At 40.1% G+C, this 18,190-nt stretch overlaps 2 protein-coding genes across 3 annotated transcripts; one reads left to right on the forward strand and one right to left on the reverse strand.

The window, feature by feature from the left end:
* Nucleotides 1-1,757: 1,757 nt before the first annotated feature.
* On the reverse strand, nucleotides 1,758-4,242 carry LOC145213320 (uncharacterized). Its single transcript, XM_080081549.1, has 4 exons — nucleotides 4,105-4,242; nucleotides 3,192-3,637; nucleotides 2,381-2,513; nucleotides 1,758-2,318 (listed from the first exon to the last, which is right to left on the reverse strand). Exons 1-4 carry the CDS (start codon nucleotides 4,207-4,209, stop codon nucleotides 2,157-2,159), a joined length of 846 nt encoding a protein of 281 aa, XP_079937675.1. The 5' UTR covers nucleotides 4,210-4,242; the 3' UTR covers nucleotides 1,758-2,156.
* Nucleotides 4,243-6,138: 1,896 nt separating this feature from the next.
* On the forward strand, nucleotides 6,139-17,575 carry LOC145214487 (coiled-coil domain-containing protein 154-like). Of its 2 annotated transcripts, none has more exons than XM_080083024.1 (17): nucleotides 6,139-6,402; nucleotides 6,583-6,670; nucleotides 6,868-7,086; nucleotides 7,142-7,315; nucleotides 7,384-7,523; nucleotides 7,971-8,073; nucleotides 8,134-8,280; nucleotides 8,342-8,499; nucleotides 8,944-9,087; nucleotides 9,702-9,882; nucleotides 9,942-10,040; nucleotides 10,262-10,397; nucleotides 12,221-12,456; nucleotides 12,859-13,076; nucleotides 13,594-13,843; nucleotides 14,237-14,510; nucleotides 17,182-17,575. In XM_080083024.1, the coding sequence occupies exons 1-17, from the start codon at nucleotides 6,170-6,172 to the stop codon at nucleotides 17,379-17,381; spliced, it is 3,000 nt and encodes a 999-aa protein (XP_079939150.1). In that variant the 5' UTR covers nucleotides 6,139-6,169; the 3' UTR covers nucleotides 17,382-17,575. The 2 variants fall into 2 exon arrangements, with proteins under 2 accessions (XP_079939150.1, XP_079939151.1); XM_080083025.1 differs by having other exon boundaries at nucleotides 17,185-17,575.
* Nucleotides 17,576-18,190: the final 615 nt, after the last annotated feature.

The following is an 18,190-nucleotide window of genomic DNA, read 5'->3' on the forward strand; positions in this document are numbered from 1 at the left end:
AAACGTTTTCCACAGAGACCTTGGTCAAACTTGCTCACAATTATTGGCTATTTTTTTAAATAATGAAATGTAGAAAATAGATAAATGTAAAATTCAACGAGATTTGAATCGAGCAGGGGATAATTTTGCGTGTTGTTTTTTGAAAATATCTTAGGTTTAGTTATATAAGTTGTGAAAACGTGGTACTGATAAAAACGGCTTGTAGCGCTCAGAAACTAATTTTAATTTAGGTAAAACTATATTTTTTTAATTGTGAAAACGTGCAGTGCATTCCATTCTGCAACCATATTATGACTTTTACAAATTTTTGTTGGATTAATGAAAGTTGGTTTTACAAAAAATAATGTTTCAACCTGCTTTTGTCACTTTTCACTGCTGTCACATCGGTGCACAAGCCTAAATTGTGTCACAGTTCAATTGCTAATGCCACAGAATGACAATTAGGATGGCGTCAATGAGCTACGCTTTCCTGCCCACGGAACAATCTTAGGGCGGTTTCCTATAGGTGATTAAGATACTGGCAAATCTCGACCACCGATTTTAAAATACTCGAAACAAACAGTTTACGTCTATCTACAGTTTCACTTTCACAAACTCAACCTATGCCGGAATTCCGAGGCGAGCTATATACATTTCCCTCCACCAAAGGCAAAACGTTATCGCCCGGCAAGGATATTTGATGCGTAAGATCTTTTTCCTGCGTTTCCTGCTTATGTGATTGCATTTTCCGCTATGGCTTCCACGACTTGTAAGTGCGACGTCGCCCATGCAGGCCCCGCAGTCAACAAGGGCGTCAGGCCTTTCTCACACACGCAGCCTCGTCAACAGGCCACCGACTGGCGCGTTTACGCCACGCACATGCATCGCGCGCACCAAGCAAGCGCTCAGAGTTGCATGTAGCAGGTGAATGTGCGGTGTCACGTGACTTCAGCACGCGCATGCGCACTAGGCCTGCGCCATAAACGGCACAGTAACGGCCTGTGCCAGCACGATTTGCTACAACAGAGGCAAGTGTGTGTGCGCAAAAAACGACTTTAAAGCAGAAAAAGTGGCGGGTTTCGCGCGGTTCATGTCGTGAACAGCTTCGCAAATTCCCCCTATTCTTCAATGTGCCTACTGCCTAGCAGCGACGCGGGAATATTTAGCGCAATTTATCAAAAATGGTTAGCTGCTGCTCGCGTCAATGGCCTTAGCAGAGAGCATCCTGCACTACGCCCTTACAGCATTTTACTCCTACAAACAGCATTATGTTTGCAATGAATGGTGGGTTCTGTCAACAACACGTATGATGTAATCTAATCAAGTATAACAGCTAAGCAATCCTGACCATTACCATACAACGTCCCATGGCGGTTTTTGTCGGTGGAAGGAACTTTAGGATTTGCGTACTAAAGGAGTAAGTGGAGAAGTCCCACGCGAAATTCGGATATGCAGAAACTCCATGACTTCCGTCTTTGAATCAACAAAGCAACTCTGGCCTTCCAGGGACAATGCGGCCGTGTGAACTGGCTTATCACCATAGAGCATTAGAAAAAGCGCTATGTACATGACCAGGGAGTTTTTCGGTACCGGCCATGAGCTGATTCAGCGCGGTAGCATGTACTACAATGCATCTTGCAAAGGTTCCTGCACACTGTATTCTATTTTTTATCTTTGTATGTGGCTCATGTCTGGACAGTGCAATGAATGTAACCTCATTTTGCTTGATGAACCTGTCAGTCCTGTCACGTTTGTTTGCTATTGTTTGATAAAGGAAATAATGCATATGACAAGTTTGTTTATGTCTCAGCAAAAACATTTTATACAGTTACTTGTAAAAGAATTTTCACTTAATACTCAGTGAAAATAAATTAATAAGACATTACATTAATGAAAAACTACACTTATAACTGTAACTAATGTAGAAACGTTGTGTTTTCTGTCGACTCACTGCTGTCAACTAACGGTATTTATTTCACGTAGGCGAATGCTAAAACACCCAACCGAAACTAATAAGGCAACTGTTACTGCATTACCTACAAAGCTTGAAGTGTCATTTAAGTAAACACTGCAAACTATATTAGTAACAACCACAAAAATAACTTAAATCAAGTAAAAGCGATAGGTAAAAAGTCCAAAATTGAAGTAAAGAAACAATGAAAAGGCAATATGAATGATCAGCCGTCAGGTGGCGCACTGGATCCGTCGGAATTTGAACCTCGCGGCTGGCCCTTGTTCAAACAACTTTTCAAAAGCAAGTTTGCGTTTCGAAGTTCTTCGATCTTTCGCTCTGTTTCTTGCATCCACGTTGCGTATTTTTCGTCCCATTCCATTCGAACCTAGACAAAAAGTTCTGTTACGTTTAGTCAGCTTATTTATGTGTCAACTTTTGTTTTCAAACCTTTTTTATCATCTCGTCTTCACTTTGTAACCAGATGGCTTCTTTCTCGCTCAACTCGTTAAAGAGAGACTCGACTTTTTCCCGCAGCACCACGTTCTCAGACATCAAGTCGTTGGTAAAACTTTCGCGTCCCCTGACACAAAATTAAAAAGTTCGAAAGAGGAGATGGCACAACAAAGGTATAAATTAGTTTTGTTTGTTAAAATCAAACCCTGCAACAGCAGATTCTGTTTGAATAAGGAGTTGACAATGCTATAACTTATGTAATGCATATTAAGTAAAAGCATTTCTACGTAGGTTTATTCTATTTAACCAGGAATTGTACACAGGGTTTTTAGATTTTGCCATGCAAATAAAACACATAATGTTTAGTGGTCGGCAACCACCGGGCCGCGCTCCGGTGCCGGTACGTGCGGAGTTTGCTAACTTATTCTTTTTCAGGTTAAAAGCTTTGAAACATAATTCGTAGGTGGAAGCGTCTCATTGCGACAAAACAAGATCAAGTTTGACTGTTATGAGCAGTATGGATGTTTTTATTGCTGAACATTTCTTGTATTTTGAACTGATCAGTCAGCGATAAAACTTCAGTTTTAAAACGGTCCGCAGTTCAAAAAAGGTTGCAGACCCTGGTATTAGTTACCAATCGCCAATGTTAACCCTTTTCTCTTATCGTTTTGTATAAATACGTGTTTACTTCACCACTAGCAATGGCGACAAATTAAACAATGCGCGCCAGACCCGCAATAGAAAAGGGCGTTGTTAGTGTAAGGGCGTATTGTGATAGAATTCGCGTGCAGAAAGGCTAACTTACTTATTCTCAAATCTTTTATGTTCTTCTTGGGTTGCCTTGATTTCCAGTCTCTCCCGCAAGCGCTCAAGTTCATTGGCGTAGTCATCAGCTAACGCACCCTTTTCGCGTACGCTCATGCGCAACCGCTCTAGCTCTGTCACGTGATCGCGTTGGACGTTGGCCACTTCGTTTCGCAACTCTTCGTATTTGAACTTCCACTGGTCGCGGTCCTTAGTTAAATCTTCCTGCTTTGATTCCAGCTTTTGTAATTGTTTTCGCAATTCATTTGCCTCCTTTTCTGCCTGCAGCCTAGATGCTTCCGAGGTTGCAAGTTTGCCTTCTAGTTCTTTATACTTCGAGGTCTCCACTCCGGCTGCTCGCCCGAGGTTGGGCTGCCCGACTTCAAGAACCTCACGTTCGCGCTTTATTATCGTGTTGTTCTTTGCCTTGCGCAGATCGTCCAATCTCTAAAATAAACAAGTGGCATTTGCTTCTTATTGCTTTACAATGGCCCTTGGACATAACACAGTACACCAAGTACGCAAAATAACAGACAGTATATGGTAAACCAACATCGATATTTCTAACATGGAAAGTCGGGTGTACGTGTATGTAAGCAGTTCAAAATCAATTACTGGTTCGCCATACATGGGACACCTAACGCATTATGCAATGGAACCACAATAATGACTACGTGCGGATGACTACGCCGGTTCGCAACAGTGCTAATGGCGGCGTACAATATGAACAGCGTGTTTGTATTTGACGGGGCGAAGCCGTATTCCTGTGTACATGTGGTTTAGCAGCGTGCTTGTCTTTTCCCAACCTAACAGTTTTGCGCGTTACGGAGTCATAATTGTTGAACCTTTGGCTGTTAAGCGATTATGCGATACTGCAAGGCAAGGTCAAGCAGTTTCAATCAAAAACTTGTTACCTGTTTAAGGCTTGAGACTTCACCCTCAAGGTCTTTCACCCTTGATTTCAACAAGATAGCATTGTCTTCCTTGGTCTTGGCCATTGGCCTCCTTTGAGTGGACATCGTATGCAAACCAAACTGATTTCAAATGTTAACTTTTTTAAACCTATAAACAACATGATGTATAGGGCTTTATCTAGTTGAACTTACATTTCCACTTGTTTCAAACGGGCCGACTAAGCACTTTCCTACCTCAAGTATAGCCAGTCGAAACGCCAGAGACTTCACAAAACAAAGCGCTTAGCCCTGTTCAAGTGACTTGCCGATCGAGTCGTATCTTATCCATTGTCCAAAAAGTTTAACTAAAACAAAAACACGCCATTGCTTTGGGTGAACAATAGCGCGGGATATAAAAGGTTTGCTACAGTCCAGGTCATCAGCAACATAACCGCTAAAAACAAAACTATCCAACCAATCCTGCTTTACCGTAATTTAGTATAGGCCTACTTGCAAATCCAAATATTTTTAAAAAGCACTTTGTAGCGTCAAGCTATAGCCTACAGCGTGCCCTAATTTACCTCTGCTCCCTATTACCCAAACAATTTTGTAATTGTGTGCTTTATACGCTTTTATTATCCACCAACGTCGCTATGGAGCAATATCGAGCACGGCGAGCAAGGAATTTGTTTGGCCAGAGGCAATACGTTTATTGCGTAGCAACACATGTGTTGCTAATGTGGATCGTGAGGCCCAAATGCTTAAATGGGGATCTGTTGCAACCTTAGCATTAACAGTTACGGTCTAACCCAGTGGTTCTCAAACTCGGTTTTCGGGGCCGCATGCGGCTCCCAACTACTTATTTTGCGGCTCGCACCAGACCTCAGAAAACCACCAAACATTGCTATTTTAGCTACCAAAGTAATAATTTTTAGTGATTTTCTCAAGGTTTCGTTGTTTTGCGGCTCCCTACACACCTAAAAAAATACCATTTGGCCCCGACAATAAAAAAGTTTGAGAACCACTCTAACCATTGTCTACGCGTGTTGCCAAACTCATTTTGTATTATTCTTTGTTTAGAAATATGACTAACAATGTTAAGATATGTTGACAAAGATGTCTTTGTAACACATTTTGACCCTGGCGAAAGGGGTTTTGTTCTAACTTTCAAAAACGCAGTGACGCATGATCCGAAACAATCAAACCCTGTGAGCTAATAAATAACCAAACCGCGTATGAAAGCTAAGATAGTCAGTGCCTATACTAGATAACCTACATCAGAGGGTGGTCATCAAATGTAATCTTAAAGTTTATTATTTAAAAATGGTGTGTTATTGTATTTACCCATGCAAGCTGGCTTAGGCGGATCGTGTTTAAATATTGACCGTGTTAGCTGTCGTGTTAGTGGAAAACTTAAATCAACAAGTGTAAGTTAAATTTGTCCTCTCGATAGCGATATAGGGCGCAAGATATAGCTACTTATATGAACGGCAGGGATAGCCAGGAACGGAGCGTTTAATTATCAGTAAGTTATAACAAAATAGCACACGCTCTTTGCTTTAGGACTAAATGCAGTGGTGCTTGAAAACACTCAAATAGTTAAGAGCGTGAGTGAATGTGCGCACAGCCGATGCCACACAAATGGAGAGTTAAACAAATATATTTTTAAAATTACTCAGTGCAATATGCGGTGAAGACGTATTCATGATATTTAATGGCCATTTTTTGTAGCATGTATTTAACAAGACAGATTAAAGAGCTTTTGAATGTCGGGTTGGAGCCAAAAGTAACCTAACTTGAATGTAAACACTTTTAACAACTGTTTTATGTGACGGAACAATAAAGCAGCCAGGCTATCAAATTTCCTTGACGATTATACGAGCTGATTCTTTGGATTACGTTGTCTGTGTGCTAGGGATGTAGTGAATGACTAATATGTATGAAGTCAGGTTAAGCACATAAAGTTGCAGTCTTGTAGTTCTTTTACAGTTATTGGCCGCAAGGTATGTGTCCACTATTACACGTGTTAACCTATTTATGATGTCACAGGTGCAGTTGACTTTATAGTCATTTGAAAACATTGTCCATGACTGCGACTAGAATGGCCAGTCAGCCGTATGGCAGACATAGGTTGGCTGTATTGCCAGGACTGTCCGGCTCCAAGTCACCAAGTGCAGTGGGTGAAAAGGAGTTTGGGACTGCACTAGCAACGTTAGACGATCAAACCAGCAATAGGCAACTAGTGCCAATTTCAGCAATACAATCTAAGCAACGTGTACCGCAAATATGGAACGGAAGCAATTCATTGGAAGGACTGAGGTATTTCAATTTGATAAAACAGCATAGTTTTAGTTCAGTAAAGAGATTACCTAATAATTTTGTAAAATAAAAAACTTGAAATGTACATTTCTTATTATTACTAGTTTAGTGTACTGTATTTTTTGTACAGACAAACATTATGCAAACCACTATGTAAATATGACTTTTGTTTGCAATTAGATCACGACAAAGTGATGAAAGTCTTATCCAAGGTGTTATTAGCCGCGTGGCAACTTTAGAGGAAGCTAATAAAGCTCTGTTGGAAGAGGTATGTGGTTTTGTGTTGACCTAGATAGTAGATAGGAACCCTGTGCTCGGTGCAAAACTATTTACAGTCCAGAACAGTGGTTCTTAACATTTTTCATTGTAACTAATAGTGATTTAGCATTCTCGCAACCATACTTAAAAAGCCCTGCTCCACATCTAAATTTATGCACCATTCCGAATGTTGTCATATATGGTCAGGTGTACCGACTACAAAGTAATGCAAGGGCAGCCGAATTCGGTAAAAAAGAGGCTAACAAAGAGGACAAGAAGGTGCAACGTGACCTAATGGACACTATGCGGTCCAGTAATGATCTCATTAGTCAGCTGACTTCGCGTCTTCGTCGTGCTGAGGAAAAACTGCACCGAGAAAAGGAGACAGTTCAAAACCTTACTAACCATACAAAGAAGTTGGAGCAGGTCTGGTTTGATTACTGTTTTTTGTGGCCAAGTACTCATGTTTTTATTATGTAAGGCTTTGCTGAACGTGCAAAAGGAAGGAGACTCTCAAAGAGACACCCAGATGACGCAAGCAAATGAGCTTCGTCATCGCATTGATGACATATCGAGAAAATGGGAAAGGAGCGACCGAACATCGGAAAATATCGTTGACGAATTTCACCAGCTGAAAAATAAAGTTGAAATGCAGGTGACGAATCAACCCAGATATATATATTTTTTCTATTAGTGATATTAAACCCTTGTCTGCTCTTGTAGAGCATGGAATTTTCACATTTACAAACTGAGATTAAGCAACGGTCGAAGCGAATCGAAGACGAAATGAAGCAAGCTGTTCAACAAGCTCGCATGCAGAAAGATACGACCAGCATAGCTGAGCAAAGTAACCTCCAGTTAAGGTGGCCAACCTTCATTGTTATCACTAAAAAGTTTGTAGTTAGGACTTCTTAGTCGCGAAACTTTCGATATTTGGGATATATTCTAAAAGTTTTTTGTAACTGAGGTTTGCTGGATAAGCGGTTAACACAAAAAAGCACGCTAAACAATCTTGTTTTTCTTGTCGAAGCTAATTTCTTGGTTACGTAGTTTTTAATTTGGGTAGCAATAGAGATCAGTAAAACAGGGGTTTAAAGTGGGTTTAAAGTGGGCAGGCCTTAAAACTAAGGACATTTGGTGAATGCATTCAAATTAGCTACAGCGCAACACCACTGTTTGCTTACCACAGTGATTTACGGCGTGTGTAAATACCGAAGGCTGTAAAACACAGGCTACACAGACAACGACGCCTTGGCGTTGTATACCGACTGTGTTGACAACCAACATTTCCATTCTGATTTCGTTCTCAGACACCTACTAGAGTCGCGACTTGCTGAAACTCGTGATTCCCTGGTGGAGATTCGTAACCGCATTGCACAACGCGAAACAGATGGAAGGTCGCAAGTACAACAGGTAACAAATATTTGCAAAGTTGCGTTTAAAAACTATCAAAGTTATTGTTTTTTGACGTAGTTGGCTCTCAAATTATCCGAGCAACAATCTGCTATTAACGATGTGACGCATAGACGGCAGGAAGAACTACAAAATCTAGAAAAATCTCGGCAGGAGCATGACCATTCTGAGGCAGGGGAGCGACTAAAGCTGCATAATAAAATACAGGTAAATAATTCCCTGGGTTTAGGAATGTTAGGTGGTAATGGATTTGTATTTGCCATTGTAGGCCGCCGTGGAGGAAATGAGCGATAAACTTCTGCAAAAGGAGGTTCGTTTGCGTGAGGAGGCTGTAAAGAAATTTATCGACGTGGAGAAACTGCTTCAGCGCGAGGAGTCGGCAAGAATCGAGTTTGAAAAGCAATTGCGAAACGAGACCGAAAACAGGTAAACAGCAGTAGGCAACTTATTTCTTTATTCTTAAAACCTATCCTTTGACAAAGTTTTTGAAGGATGTATGGTGACCAAATCTGGCTAAACTGTAAAAGAATACTCGATGTTTTTAGGTAATTTATAATTGGTAAAAAAATGAACAATAAGTATAAAATAGACCGTTTACAATACATCTCACAATAATGCGTGCTAACTGTATAATTTATATAAACATGTCGATTTTTTAGTTAAATATGGACGAGACCAATTATCATACACATGATGATGGTATTTTAGATACCCTGGTCAAATATCCCACGAGTTTTGTTTCATTGGCCTGCTGTCAATTTAGGCGTTTTTTCACATTGATGAGAAAGATCAATAAGACTACATTCTTACAGCCGGTCAACTAAAAACACTATTCGTAAATACTCCCATTAACAATTGCGCTCGGTCTAGGTGGAACATGCAGCAGAAGATTTACATGGAAGAGATGCAAGCCATGAAGGAGATGAGGAGAACGGAGAGGTCGAAGCAAACAGCCAATCAGCGCAGGGTGGAAGAGGACTTTCACCATCTGGAGCGAAAGCTTGCACAGGAAAGGTACAAGTGACAGATTGAGATTTTCTTACACCAGACGACGCGTGGAAGTAATTTTTGCGTGTACCTTTTTAATCAGTTACCATTTACCGCAAAACCTACGTGTTGAGTATAAGCCTGTGCAGGGTATTTAACCAAGGTTGTAGTACCTGTTTCTACCGGGGTGGCAAGATGCCAAGTCATTTGATTAATTATAGATACTAGTAATTACCTTCCAATAACTTACAGTAGGAAGTGCAAGAACTGTCATTTAACTTTAGATGAAAACTACTCATGCTTTGTATTACGTTTTACCACATTTATACATATCTACTGATGACCACATGTATATACATTTATGTACCATATCCACACCTAAATATATGTAGTAATTTAACCTGATTGGTTTGATTGTTCTTGCCATCGTGCTTATACTATAAACCAGAAATAAAACATCACTCAATTCGAAAGTATGTAGTCGCGTGCATGTTTATTCGATCCTTTGGGTAAGTTTGCCACGTTCAAAGTAATCCAAAAGGTTTACTTTTAAAGTTACAATGCGTGTTCAGTACGAAAATAAAAAACACGGAGTCTACTGCTTGATAAACAACACAGTTTAGGACGTTCGTTTGTTGTAGAAAAGCGTTGGAGAAAGTACTGCTTGCTGAGATCACAAAACGCGAGGAGCAGTCGAATCGGACTATTTCACAGGTGGAAGGCGTTCACGACCAACTACGAGTAGCTGTATCCAGTCTCCAACAAGCTATTGGTGGTCTGCAGTTCCAAGTAGGCAAGGACAAGGACAAAAGCCAAACCGAAGTAAGATTATGAGACCTGGGGGGAGTTTACAACCGTGTAACTACTTTGTGTGTTTGCAGATTAAACAACGGTTCGTCGAAGCGGAGACAAAGTTTTCAAGAGCATTAGCTGATGCTGATGCAAGGCTGGGAGCTATAACAGTGCGGCTAACTCAACAGGTCTGTTTTTGACGTCAAAATTTAACAAATGTATCCAATATTGTAATATAATTTCCTATTGCAAGTGTTAGTTTTTTCTGGGTATAATACGATTTTTGACGCTATATAACGGTACCTAATGAAAAGGTGACATTCATGTCTAAAAATGGCTTCAAAGTTTGCCTAGTTAGTGTATAAAAAGTATTGTATTCGGTTTTGCTGAAATTTCTTTGCATGTGCAGGAGGAAACCTACGATGCCAAAATGAGTGAATTTCAGTCAAGCGTCCGGGAACAACATAATGAGTTCGTTCATAACGCAGCTGAGTGGCGAGAAACTATGAGCAAGGACGTTTCCATCATTCAAGACGCTCTGAAAGGTATTTGAACGCTGGAAATCATACAAGCGTTAGTGTATGACAGGGCTTACTAACCTGCGACCCTTTCAAGACACTTATACGGCTCCAAGGAAATATCTTTACAAAAAATGTTTATCATAGCCTCTATATTAAAAAAAATAATTATGGGTCCCCTTCCCTGAAGGGGACACATATTAATTTTACTCAAAATGTTTGTTTGTTTTTTCTTTTTTTTTCTTTCATTTTTCTTCTCCCCAAAGTTTGTCCGACTCGTTTTTCCATCAAATCCGTGCTGGATTTGGATGAAATTTACACAGATGGTAGATGTAGTTATGTAGATGTGCATCCCACTTTGTTTTTGTTCATAACCCCGGTATTTACCCCGCTAGCCCCCTAAAATGGGTATTTTTTCCCCGAAGTTTGTCCGACTCGTTTTTCCATCAAATGTTTGATGGATGTGGTTGAAACTTATACAGATGGTAGATGTAGTTATGTAGATGTGCATCCCACTTTGTTTTTGTTGATAACCCCAGTATTCACCCCGCTAGCCCCTTACAATGGGTATTTTCCCCCGAAGTTTGTCCGACTCGTTTTTCTATCAAATGTTTGATGGATTCAGCTGAAATTTACACAGATGGTAGATGTAGTTATGTAGATGTGCATCCCACTTTGTTTTTGTTGATAACCCAAGTATTTACCCCGCTAGCCCCCTAAAATGTTTTTTTTTCTCCCGAAGTTTGTCTGACTCATTTTGCCATCAAATGCTTGATGGATGTGGCTGAAACTTATACAGATGGTAGATGTAGTTATGTAGATGTGCATCCCACTTTGTTTTTGTTGATAACCCCAGTATTTACCCCGCTAGGCCCCTAAAATGTTTTTTTCCCCGAAGTTTGTCTGACTTGTTTTGCCATCAAATGCTTGATGGATGTGGCTGAAACTTATACAGATGGTAGATATAGTTATGTAGATGTGCATCCCATATTGTTTGTCCGGATAACCCTAGTATTTACCCCACTAGCCCCCTAAAAGGGGTGAGTTTATAAACAATGTCAGAATTGGCTAAAATTTGGATAGCTTGTAAAGTATGCCAATTATCGCTATTGCGTCATTGCAGTTCGGGGGTTGTTAACAGCCCTTTGACGTCAGAAACATTAACAGTTGTTGCTCAAAACACCTCTTGTGGTTGAAATTTTAAACGTTGGCAGATTGGACTGAAATTTTGCAGTACTATTGGTTGAGTCATTGTGGTTTCCTTCGTTTAAGTTTGTGTGTGTTGAACCTCAATTAGTTATCCTACTTACTCATTGTTATCTATTGAAATGCATTATCTACAACTTTGCATGTGTGGGGACCCATGCGTTTTTGCTTGCAGAAACAACCAAGGTTATAAAAGACGATGGCTAATATGGGACCCAATATAAATAAGTGTTGGAAATATAATAATGTTTCAAAATATGCTATAGTGTATGTGCAAGGGCAATATGTGCTAAGCCACCCTTCTAGTTCAAGTATTAATTTTATTTTCATCTAGGAAATAGCTCCAATAGTGCCACGTTTTTATGATTCTCTAAACATTTAAAGGTTGGCACCATCCTGGTACATATTTTTAAGTTTGTACACATAAAGAATATTTATCACTTCCTAAAACGTAATGCGATATCTGAACTATAGTTGTCACGTTAAAAATGCCATATTTGGTTGGGTAATAAGTAAACCAAAACCCTATTGTGTTTTCATACGACGGCAAACTTATAGGTTTAAAAGCTGCTTAAATTACAGTTTAATGGGTAAGTGTGGCGTAAAGCTTTTTTATGTGTTATGAAATTGTTCCTTTTACATAGAACTTCCACAAGAACTGCGTGAAACACAGGAGCGATTGACCCTGCTCAAGAACGACTACGAGACGAAAAATTCCCTGGATAACGAAAGTCGAATGAAGGAAGGCGACGTCATCAAGCGCCAACTGCAACAGATGACTCAGCGGATTGAGGAGAATGACGTTGCAACTATCGAGGAACGAAACCGAATCGAAAAAGTTCATAGGGAGCTAATTGGATCACAGGGAAAGATTGCACAGGCATGTTGTTTTTATTGTGACAAATGTTTTATTTTTAGCTACATATTTTTTGCATGGTATTAAATCCAACCTTTGTGGTTTCCTTTGAAACTCCTTTGAAGTGGCATTGGTCGAGCATAAGGATGAATTTGAAAAACCGACACCTAAATCATGTTTCTTTGTCTTTTTGACCCCATTTTTGTCATTTTGTCCCTTTTTGTCTAAGTGTATTAAACAAATAAATTATTGGTGCTTTACCTGACAAGTATAAAACTCAAAAACAGTTTTTCGACATTTCAATTGAAACAAAGGCTTATATAGTGATGTGCGGATAAAACAGAACATGTTCCATGGGTAGTAAATATACTACTGTATACTAAGACGATTTGAAAAACACCGGTGTCTCACTTTCTACTTTATCAGGTTGAGCGCTTCCTCAATGACGCGCGTTCGACCCTGACCGTTCGACTCAACTCGGAGACCAAAATGCGTTTGGAGGAGACCAGCTCAATCAAGCGTGACCTGGCGCGGCTTAAGATCGAGATCCAACCGTTTCTATGGCAACAAAGCACGCAAACACGACAGTTTGTGAAGAAGCCAACATCTGTGTTGAACGAGTGGGGCATATATCAATGCGCAAGGTAAGGATATATTCAATGTTTCAGGACTGGTGTCTTATTGCAAAATCGAGCAATGTAGTGTAGGAACAATATGATTCCAAATGTGTCAGTTTATTAGGGCCTACACAGTACGCCAGGCCTATTGAAGGTGTTGTGCTAAAACAGCCGGTCACCACAAACATACCTATGTATGTAATGGCATAGGCGAGAAACATCCTGCGGTGGGATTCAAACACACGACAGGAGCTTTTCCCGGACTTGCACTGTACCAACTGAGCTGCATAGACTCAGTGGTAATTCAGTCGAATCACAATCACCTGCCTTGTAAGCTGTACATGTCAGCTTCGTAGAAGGGAATCGTCAGTTCGACCACTAATCAGTTATGATAAATATAAAATGAATACTGGTATCAGACCTAAAGCGTTCATGCATATCAGCGATCGCAGTGTATCGAAGGCCTTATACGAAATCAGCGGGTCACCAAACATGAGCCACACGCTCCTAAATTAATGCTGGTTCAATTCATCTGCTTTTTTAGGTGGTATGACATCAAGATGCGCTGGCTTCGGTTGCTGGACAGGAAACGAACAAGGCCAGTTCCCACCAAGTCGCCAGAGAGAAACTTCTTTTCTGAAGCGACACCCCCCAGCCGAAGTTCAGCTCCTTTTCCACCAAGCGGTCCTGGAACACCAGCCTCAGTTCGATCAGTTGATCCTAGACGGAGATCATTAACGGCTGAGTCGCAAGGACAAACTCCCGTAGAAAGCCCGAATCGGAGCAGATTATCGGTAGGATCTGTAATTTATTTTCGTCAGGGTAAATAAGACTGAATGCGAGAAATTGACGTACTTTTTATTTCATGTGTGTGGCCAAGTTTTATTCATGTTTGGAATGTTTGTCTGCCTCTAGACCTTAGTCCCAATTAAGTTATTGCAAAATAATAATGATTTACTTGTTCATCCCTAAAATATTTTTTTATTCCAACTTGAACAAGTATATTTATGTTTTGCACATGTTAGACAAGTAAAGTATGATTATACAAGTTATAAAGTACTGCGCTATCAATGTAATGCGATTATGTTTTACACAAATTAATATCAATATAAAACTCATTTCCATAGTTGAATCCGGCTCTTTACACCATCGTATGATACTATCACTATTTTTTAACCACCTCATAGGATGATGAGGAAGAGGACGAACGTATTATGGAAAGTCCGGATGCTCCCTTGGATGTGGACAATATCATCGGTGAGATATCCGGAGATGAGGAGGTACGTCCAACAGAGAGCAACATCCAAGCACAGCCGGCTTGGTACAACCAGGATCACCCGGGAGTGGAAGATGACGGCGAATCAGAAGAGGTTGACCCTGCTCGTAGTATCCATGGCAACAGCGGTCTTCCGACACCACAAGGCTCGGAACCACAGCGCGAAAACAGTCGACAACAGCAAGGTATGTGAATCCATCGTACACAAATTAGGTTAAACTTTTTTTAAACTCTGTTTCTTTGTCGTCGTGCATACAGGTAAAGCTACCAACATAAGAACTCACACTAGAAACGGTTTGCTAAAGATAGATAGAGGGCGTAAAGAACGCAGTTATTTAAATTAAGAGTGAGACTGGGATAGTGTTAGGGACTAAAATTAACATAAAGTTTTTAGGTTGATGTTATTGCTATTATTATTATGAAACCTCAGACTAACCCTAATAGCCCTAACCGTCAGCATTTTTTTCACGGGGTTCGAACCCAGGATTCTCCCGGGGACAAATTCCGATCAAGGTTTTTTTTTATTTCTGTATTTGGGTCAGGCGCGCTGGACCATTCCGCCAAGTTCCTGCCCTGTCAGCATTTTTTTTACAAGATTTTTTTATTGCGCATAAACATCACGACAAAAAGACGATTATAACGAGCAAACACATATAGCCATTAGCGCAGGTGGGCATTCCACTTCACTCTATATTTCCACATAGTATCATTTTTTCGAGAAACAAATTTTTCATTGCACTTACAACGTTTCATCTCATAAACAAACATTTCCACCTTTGGCCTCAGTTTTTGAATCTTACTTTTGTAAATAACAAATCTAGCAATCAAAAGCAAGCAGTTAATTAAGTTCAAAAAACCTTTTTCAAAGCATTCATTGTGGATTCCAAAGATTTTTATACAATTGTTAAGGTCGATTCGATTACACATGGCACTGTCAATCCAGGCACTTACGTGTCCCAGTTTTCCTGGACATGAATACATTCACAAAATAAATGATACATGGTTTCTCTGCACACACCACAAAATGTGCACACATCAGCCTCCGCAATCCCAAATCCATAAAGCCTATCGTTTAGAACAGGGGTGGCCAACCTTCTACATACCATTCGCCAACTTTTTAACATACTGTGTTGGATGCGCCATAAATGTCTCGTAACCCCACCTTCTGTGACTACTTCTTGTACATAGAGAGAAAGAGAAAGAAACAACTTTCGCATGAGAAGGATAGTAATAAGAAATAAGAACTATTAAGTAAAAAATAACTCTGATAAACTATATATATATATATAATTAATAGGGCTGGCTTACTTTATTTATTTATTAGTTTATTAATTTGATTTTCATGATTATCAAAAGAAGGCAATGCGCCCTTTCTAATCATGCAATGCGCCACGTTTGGCGCATGCGCCATAGGTTGGCCACCACTGGTTTAGAACAATGGCTCTTAGGTTGAATTTAATTTGGAAGGAGCGCAGTCTAGTTTCCATTGTACATTCGTGCAAGTTTTTGTAGATATTTGACCAGTTTGAGGGCGCCCCTTGTAGAATTAGTTCCCATTTTTGTTGCTGCTTGATCGGTTGCTGTTTATTACACGAAGCAAAGAACTCGTACGCATTTTTGGCTGTGGATAATTTGTCTTGTATTCCTGTCCATATATTGTCCAGGACTGTTTCTCTGTCTGGTTTGTCAGGTGTGTATGATTCCCAAGTTGTTGGAATTGCCGCAATAAGGCACTGGTAATTTGCATGGTTTTGATTGTTGTTTATCAGTTTGTAATTTTCGCAAACGCTTTCGAAGCTGCGATAATCTAAGTTGTTGTCTATAATTTGTTGGTACTTTAGTATACCAGCGTTTATAAAACTTTCGAAGGCGATGGGTTTTCGTTTGAATATTACTTTGTTCTTTAACCAGATACCGTAGTTATAAACTGTGTTCTGCTGCCAAAATTGGGTTACACATTCTTTCCATAGGTCAATCGATGACCAGAATGTCGAGAGGGGAGTTAGTTTAGTGACCTCTTTGTGCGAGAGTTTTAAATTGGTGGCTGCAATGCAGATCATGGCGTTTAGTGAAGTAATACTAGTTTCAATTGTTTTCCAATAAGAATCATAGTCAGCATCAAATAGTTTCCGTATCCAGGAGAAACGAAGTGATTTTGCATAGGCTTCTAGGTCTATCATTTCCACGCCACCGTCCTCTATTCTACAATACAATATTTTCCTGCCGACTCTCTCCCAGTTGGAGCCCCAAAGAAAAGTAAAAAGTTTTCGTTTAATTTCTTTCAGAAATTTTTGCAGTATACTAATGGGCAAAACGCTCAGTTTGTACAGCAGTTTGGGTATCGCAAGGGTTTTGATAATGATCACTCGTCCAATAACGAGAGTGATCTTGCCAGCCATGGTTTTGTTACAGCTTCAATTTCCTTTCCTATAGATTCAAAGTTGAGTGAAAACAGATTGGTTTTGTTTCTAATCACTGGAATTTTTACGCCTAGATATTTTATGAACGTATTTGGCCATGAAAGACCTTCCGAAGAGAGGTGGTGATTGGCGTTAGGTTGTCTTTCGCCTATATACATGGCGCATGATTTCGCAAGATTAACCTGTCAGCATTTTTGTCACACAAACTGCATTTAAATTATTTAAGCGCGCCACCCACCGGAAATTAGCCAACTTGTCTAGAGTGGGTTCTTGTGTTATTAGCTTTACCGTGCATACAGCATTTCAATATATTACCACACAAACAAAAATATACTAACATTGTCATTAAAGTACTTACCTGGGGAAAAATGTCAAAACTTTTGGGAAGATTTAACTGCGTCGACAATAGTTAAAACCTTTGACTTCACTATTCAAGCAGATTCCGCCCAACCAACACCAAGGCAAAGTGCAAGGCAAACACCACCACACGACAAAACACCTTCACCAAGCGAACGGACCCCACCAAGTGGCAAAGATGAAAGTGGAAAAGGTTCCGCTAGGAGTCGTAAGAAAGGAGCTTTCGGTTCAACTTCCGGTGCTGGAACCGCGTACGACATGGAGGGACGAAGAAATTGAAATGAATGTGATTGACGTTTTATGATAACCACTTGATGCCTCCATTTTATAGCAGCGGGATATAATTTTTACAACGGTCAGGTTTAGATATCGCACACTTCACAGTCAGTATTTATGTGTCTAAATGTTATGTGTGATCGCAATTTTTTGTGTGTTTATCAATTTTGTACGAAGATAAAGTATTTTTGACAGCATGATGTGGTATGAGACAGAATGCTTGATTGAAGAGTAACGAGTTGGTTGTTCAACCACATTTGAAGTTGCCCTGGAGCGATGGTTTTGATGGTGGGCCCACAAGAAAAATGTAGAAATAAGGCACAGTTTTTCCGTACTGTTTGGAGCTAAGCTTCTTCGTGAATAATAGTGTCACCTTTTTAGGTACATCATAACGAAACGAATTTTACTTTTTTTACAAAACATACACATTTATTTATGAATTAAATCTAGACGCGGGATAAATTGCCATGGTAAGGTAAAATACAGCACACAAATAGGTCATATATAGCACCACCGTAGGGCCAAATCGTAACTCTTGCAAAAACGTATGTTGTTCCAGGTGTCATAGCAAATACTCCTTGACCACAGTTTAACAGAAAACATTTGCCAGTTATCCGAAGTCAAAATAGCGCCCATTAGACCGTTTGTACATTTTGGCACTGCGCTGGCTCTCCAAACGTTAAGGGGCGTCATGGAGTGTCCTTGTCAAGAACTATGGCCTGATCGCACTCGGAGCTGAAAGCTGCGACTCAGCTTACTCCGGTGTTCAATTGGTCGTTGTCGATGAAAAACGTCGTGGTTACTGTTATTTA

Source organism: Phallusia mammillata, chromosome 2 (genome assembly GCF_965637545.1).
Source record: "Phallusia mammillata chromosome 2, kaPhaMamm4.hap1.1, whole genome shotgun sequence".
Taxonomy (NCBI): Eukaryota; Metazoa; Chordata; class Ascidiacea; order Phlebobranchia; family Ascidiidae; genus Phallusia; species Phallusia mammillata.

Bases quoted from the DNA above. Each gene is read 5' to 3' on its own strand.
- LOC145213320 (XM_080081549.1), bottom strand. From the start codon at position 4,209: ATGTCCACTCAAAGGAGGCCAATGGCCAAGACCAAGGAAGACAATGCT. The intron at 3,638-4,104 runs GTAACAAGTTTT...TGTTTATTTTAG, and splicing joins AAGTCTCAAGCCTTAAACAG to AGATTGGACGATCTGCGCAA. The intron at 2,319-2,380 runs GTTTGAAAACAA...CTTTTTGTCTAG, and splicing joins AAGACGAGATGATAAAAAAG to GTTCGAATGGAATGGGACGA.
- LOC145214487 (XM_080083024.1), top strand. From the start codon at position 6,170: ATGACTGCGACTAGAATGGCCAGTCAGCCGTATGGCAGACATAGGTTG. The intron at 7,524-7,970 runs GTGGCCAACCTT...TTTCGTTCTCAG, and splicing joins CAAAGTAACCTCCAGTTAAG to ACACCTACTAGAGTCGCGAC. The intron at 10,398-12,220 runs GTATTTGAACGC...CCTTTTACATAG, and splicing joins CATTCAAGACGCTCTGAAAG to AACTTCCACAAGAACTGCGT.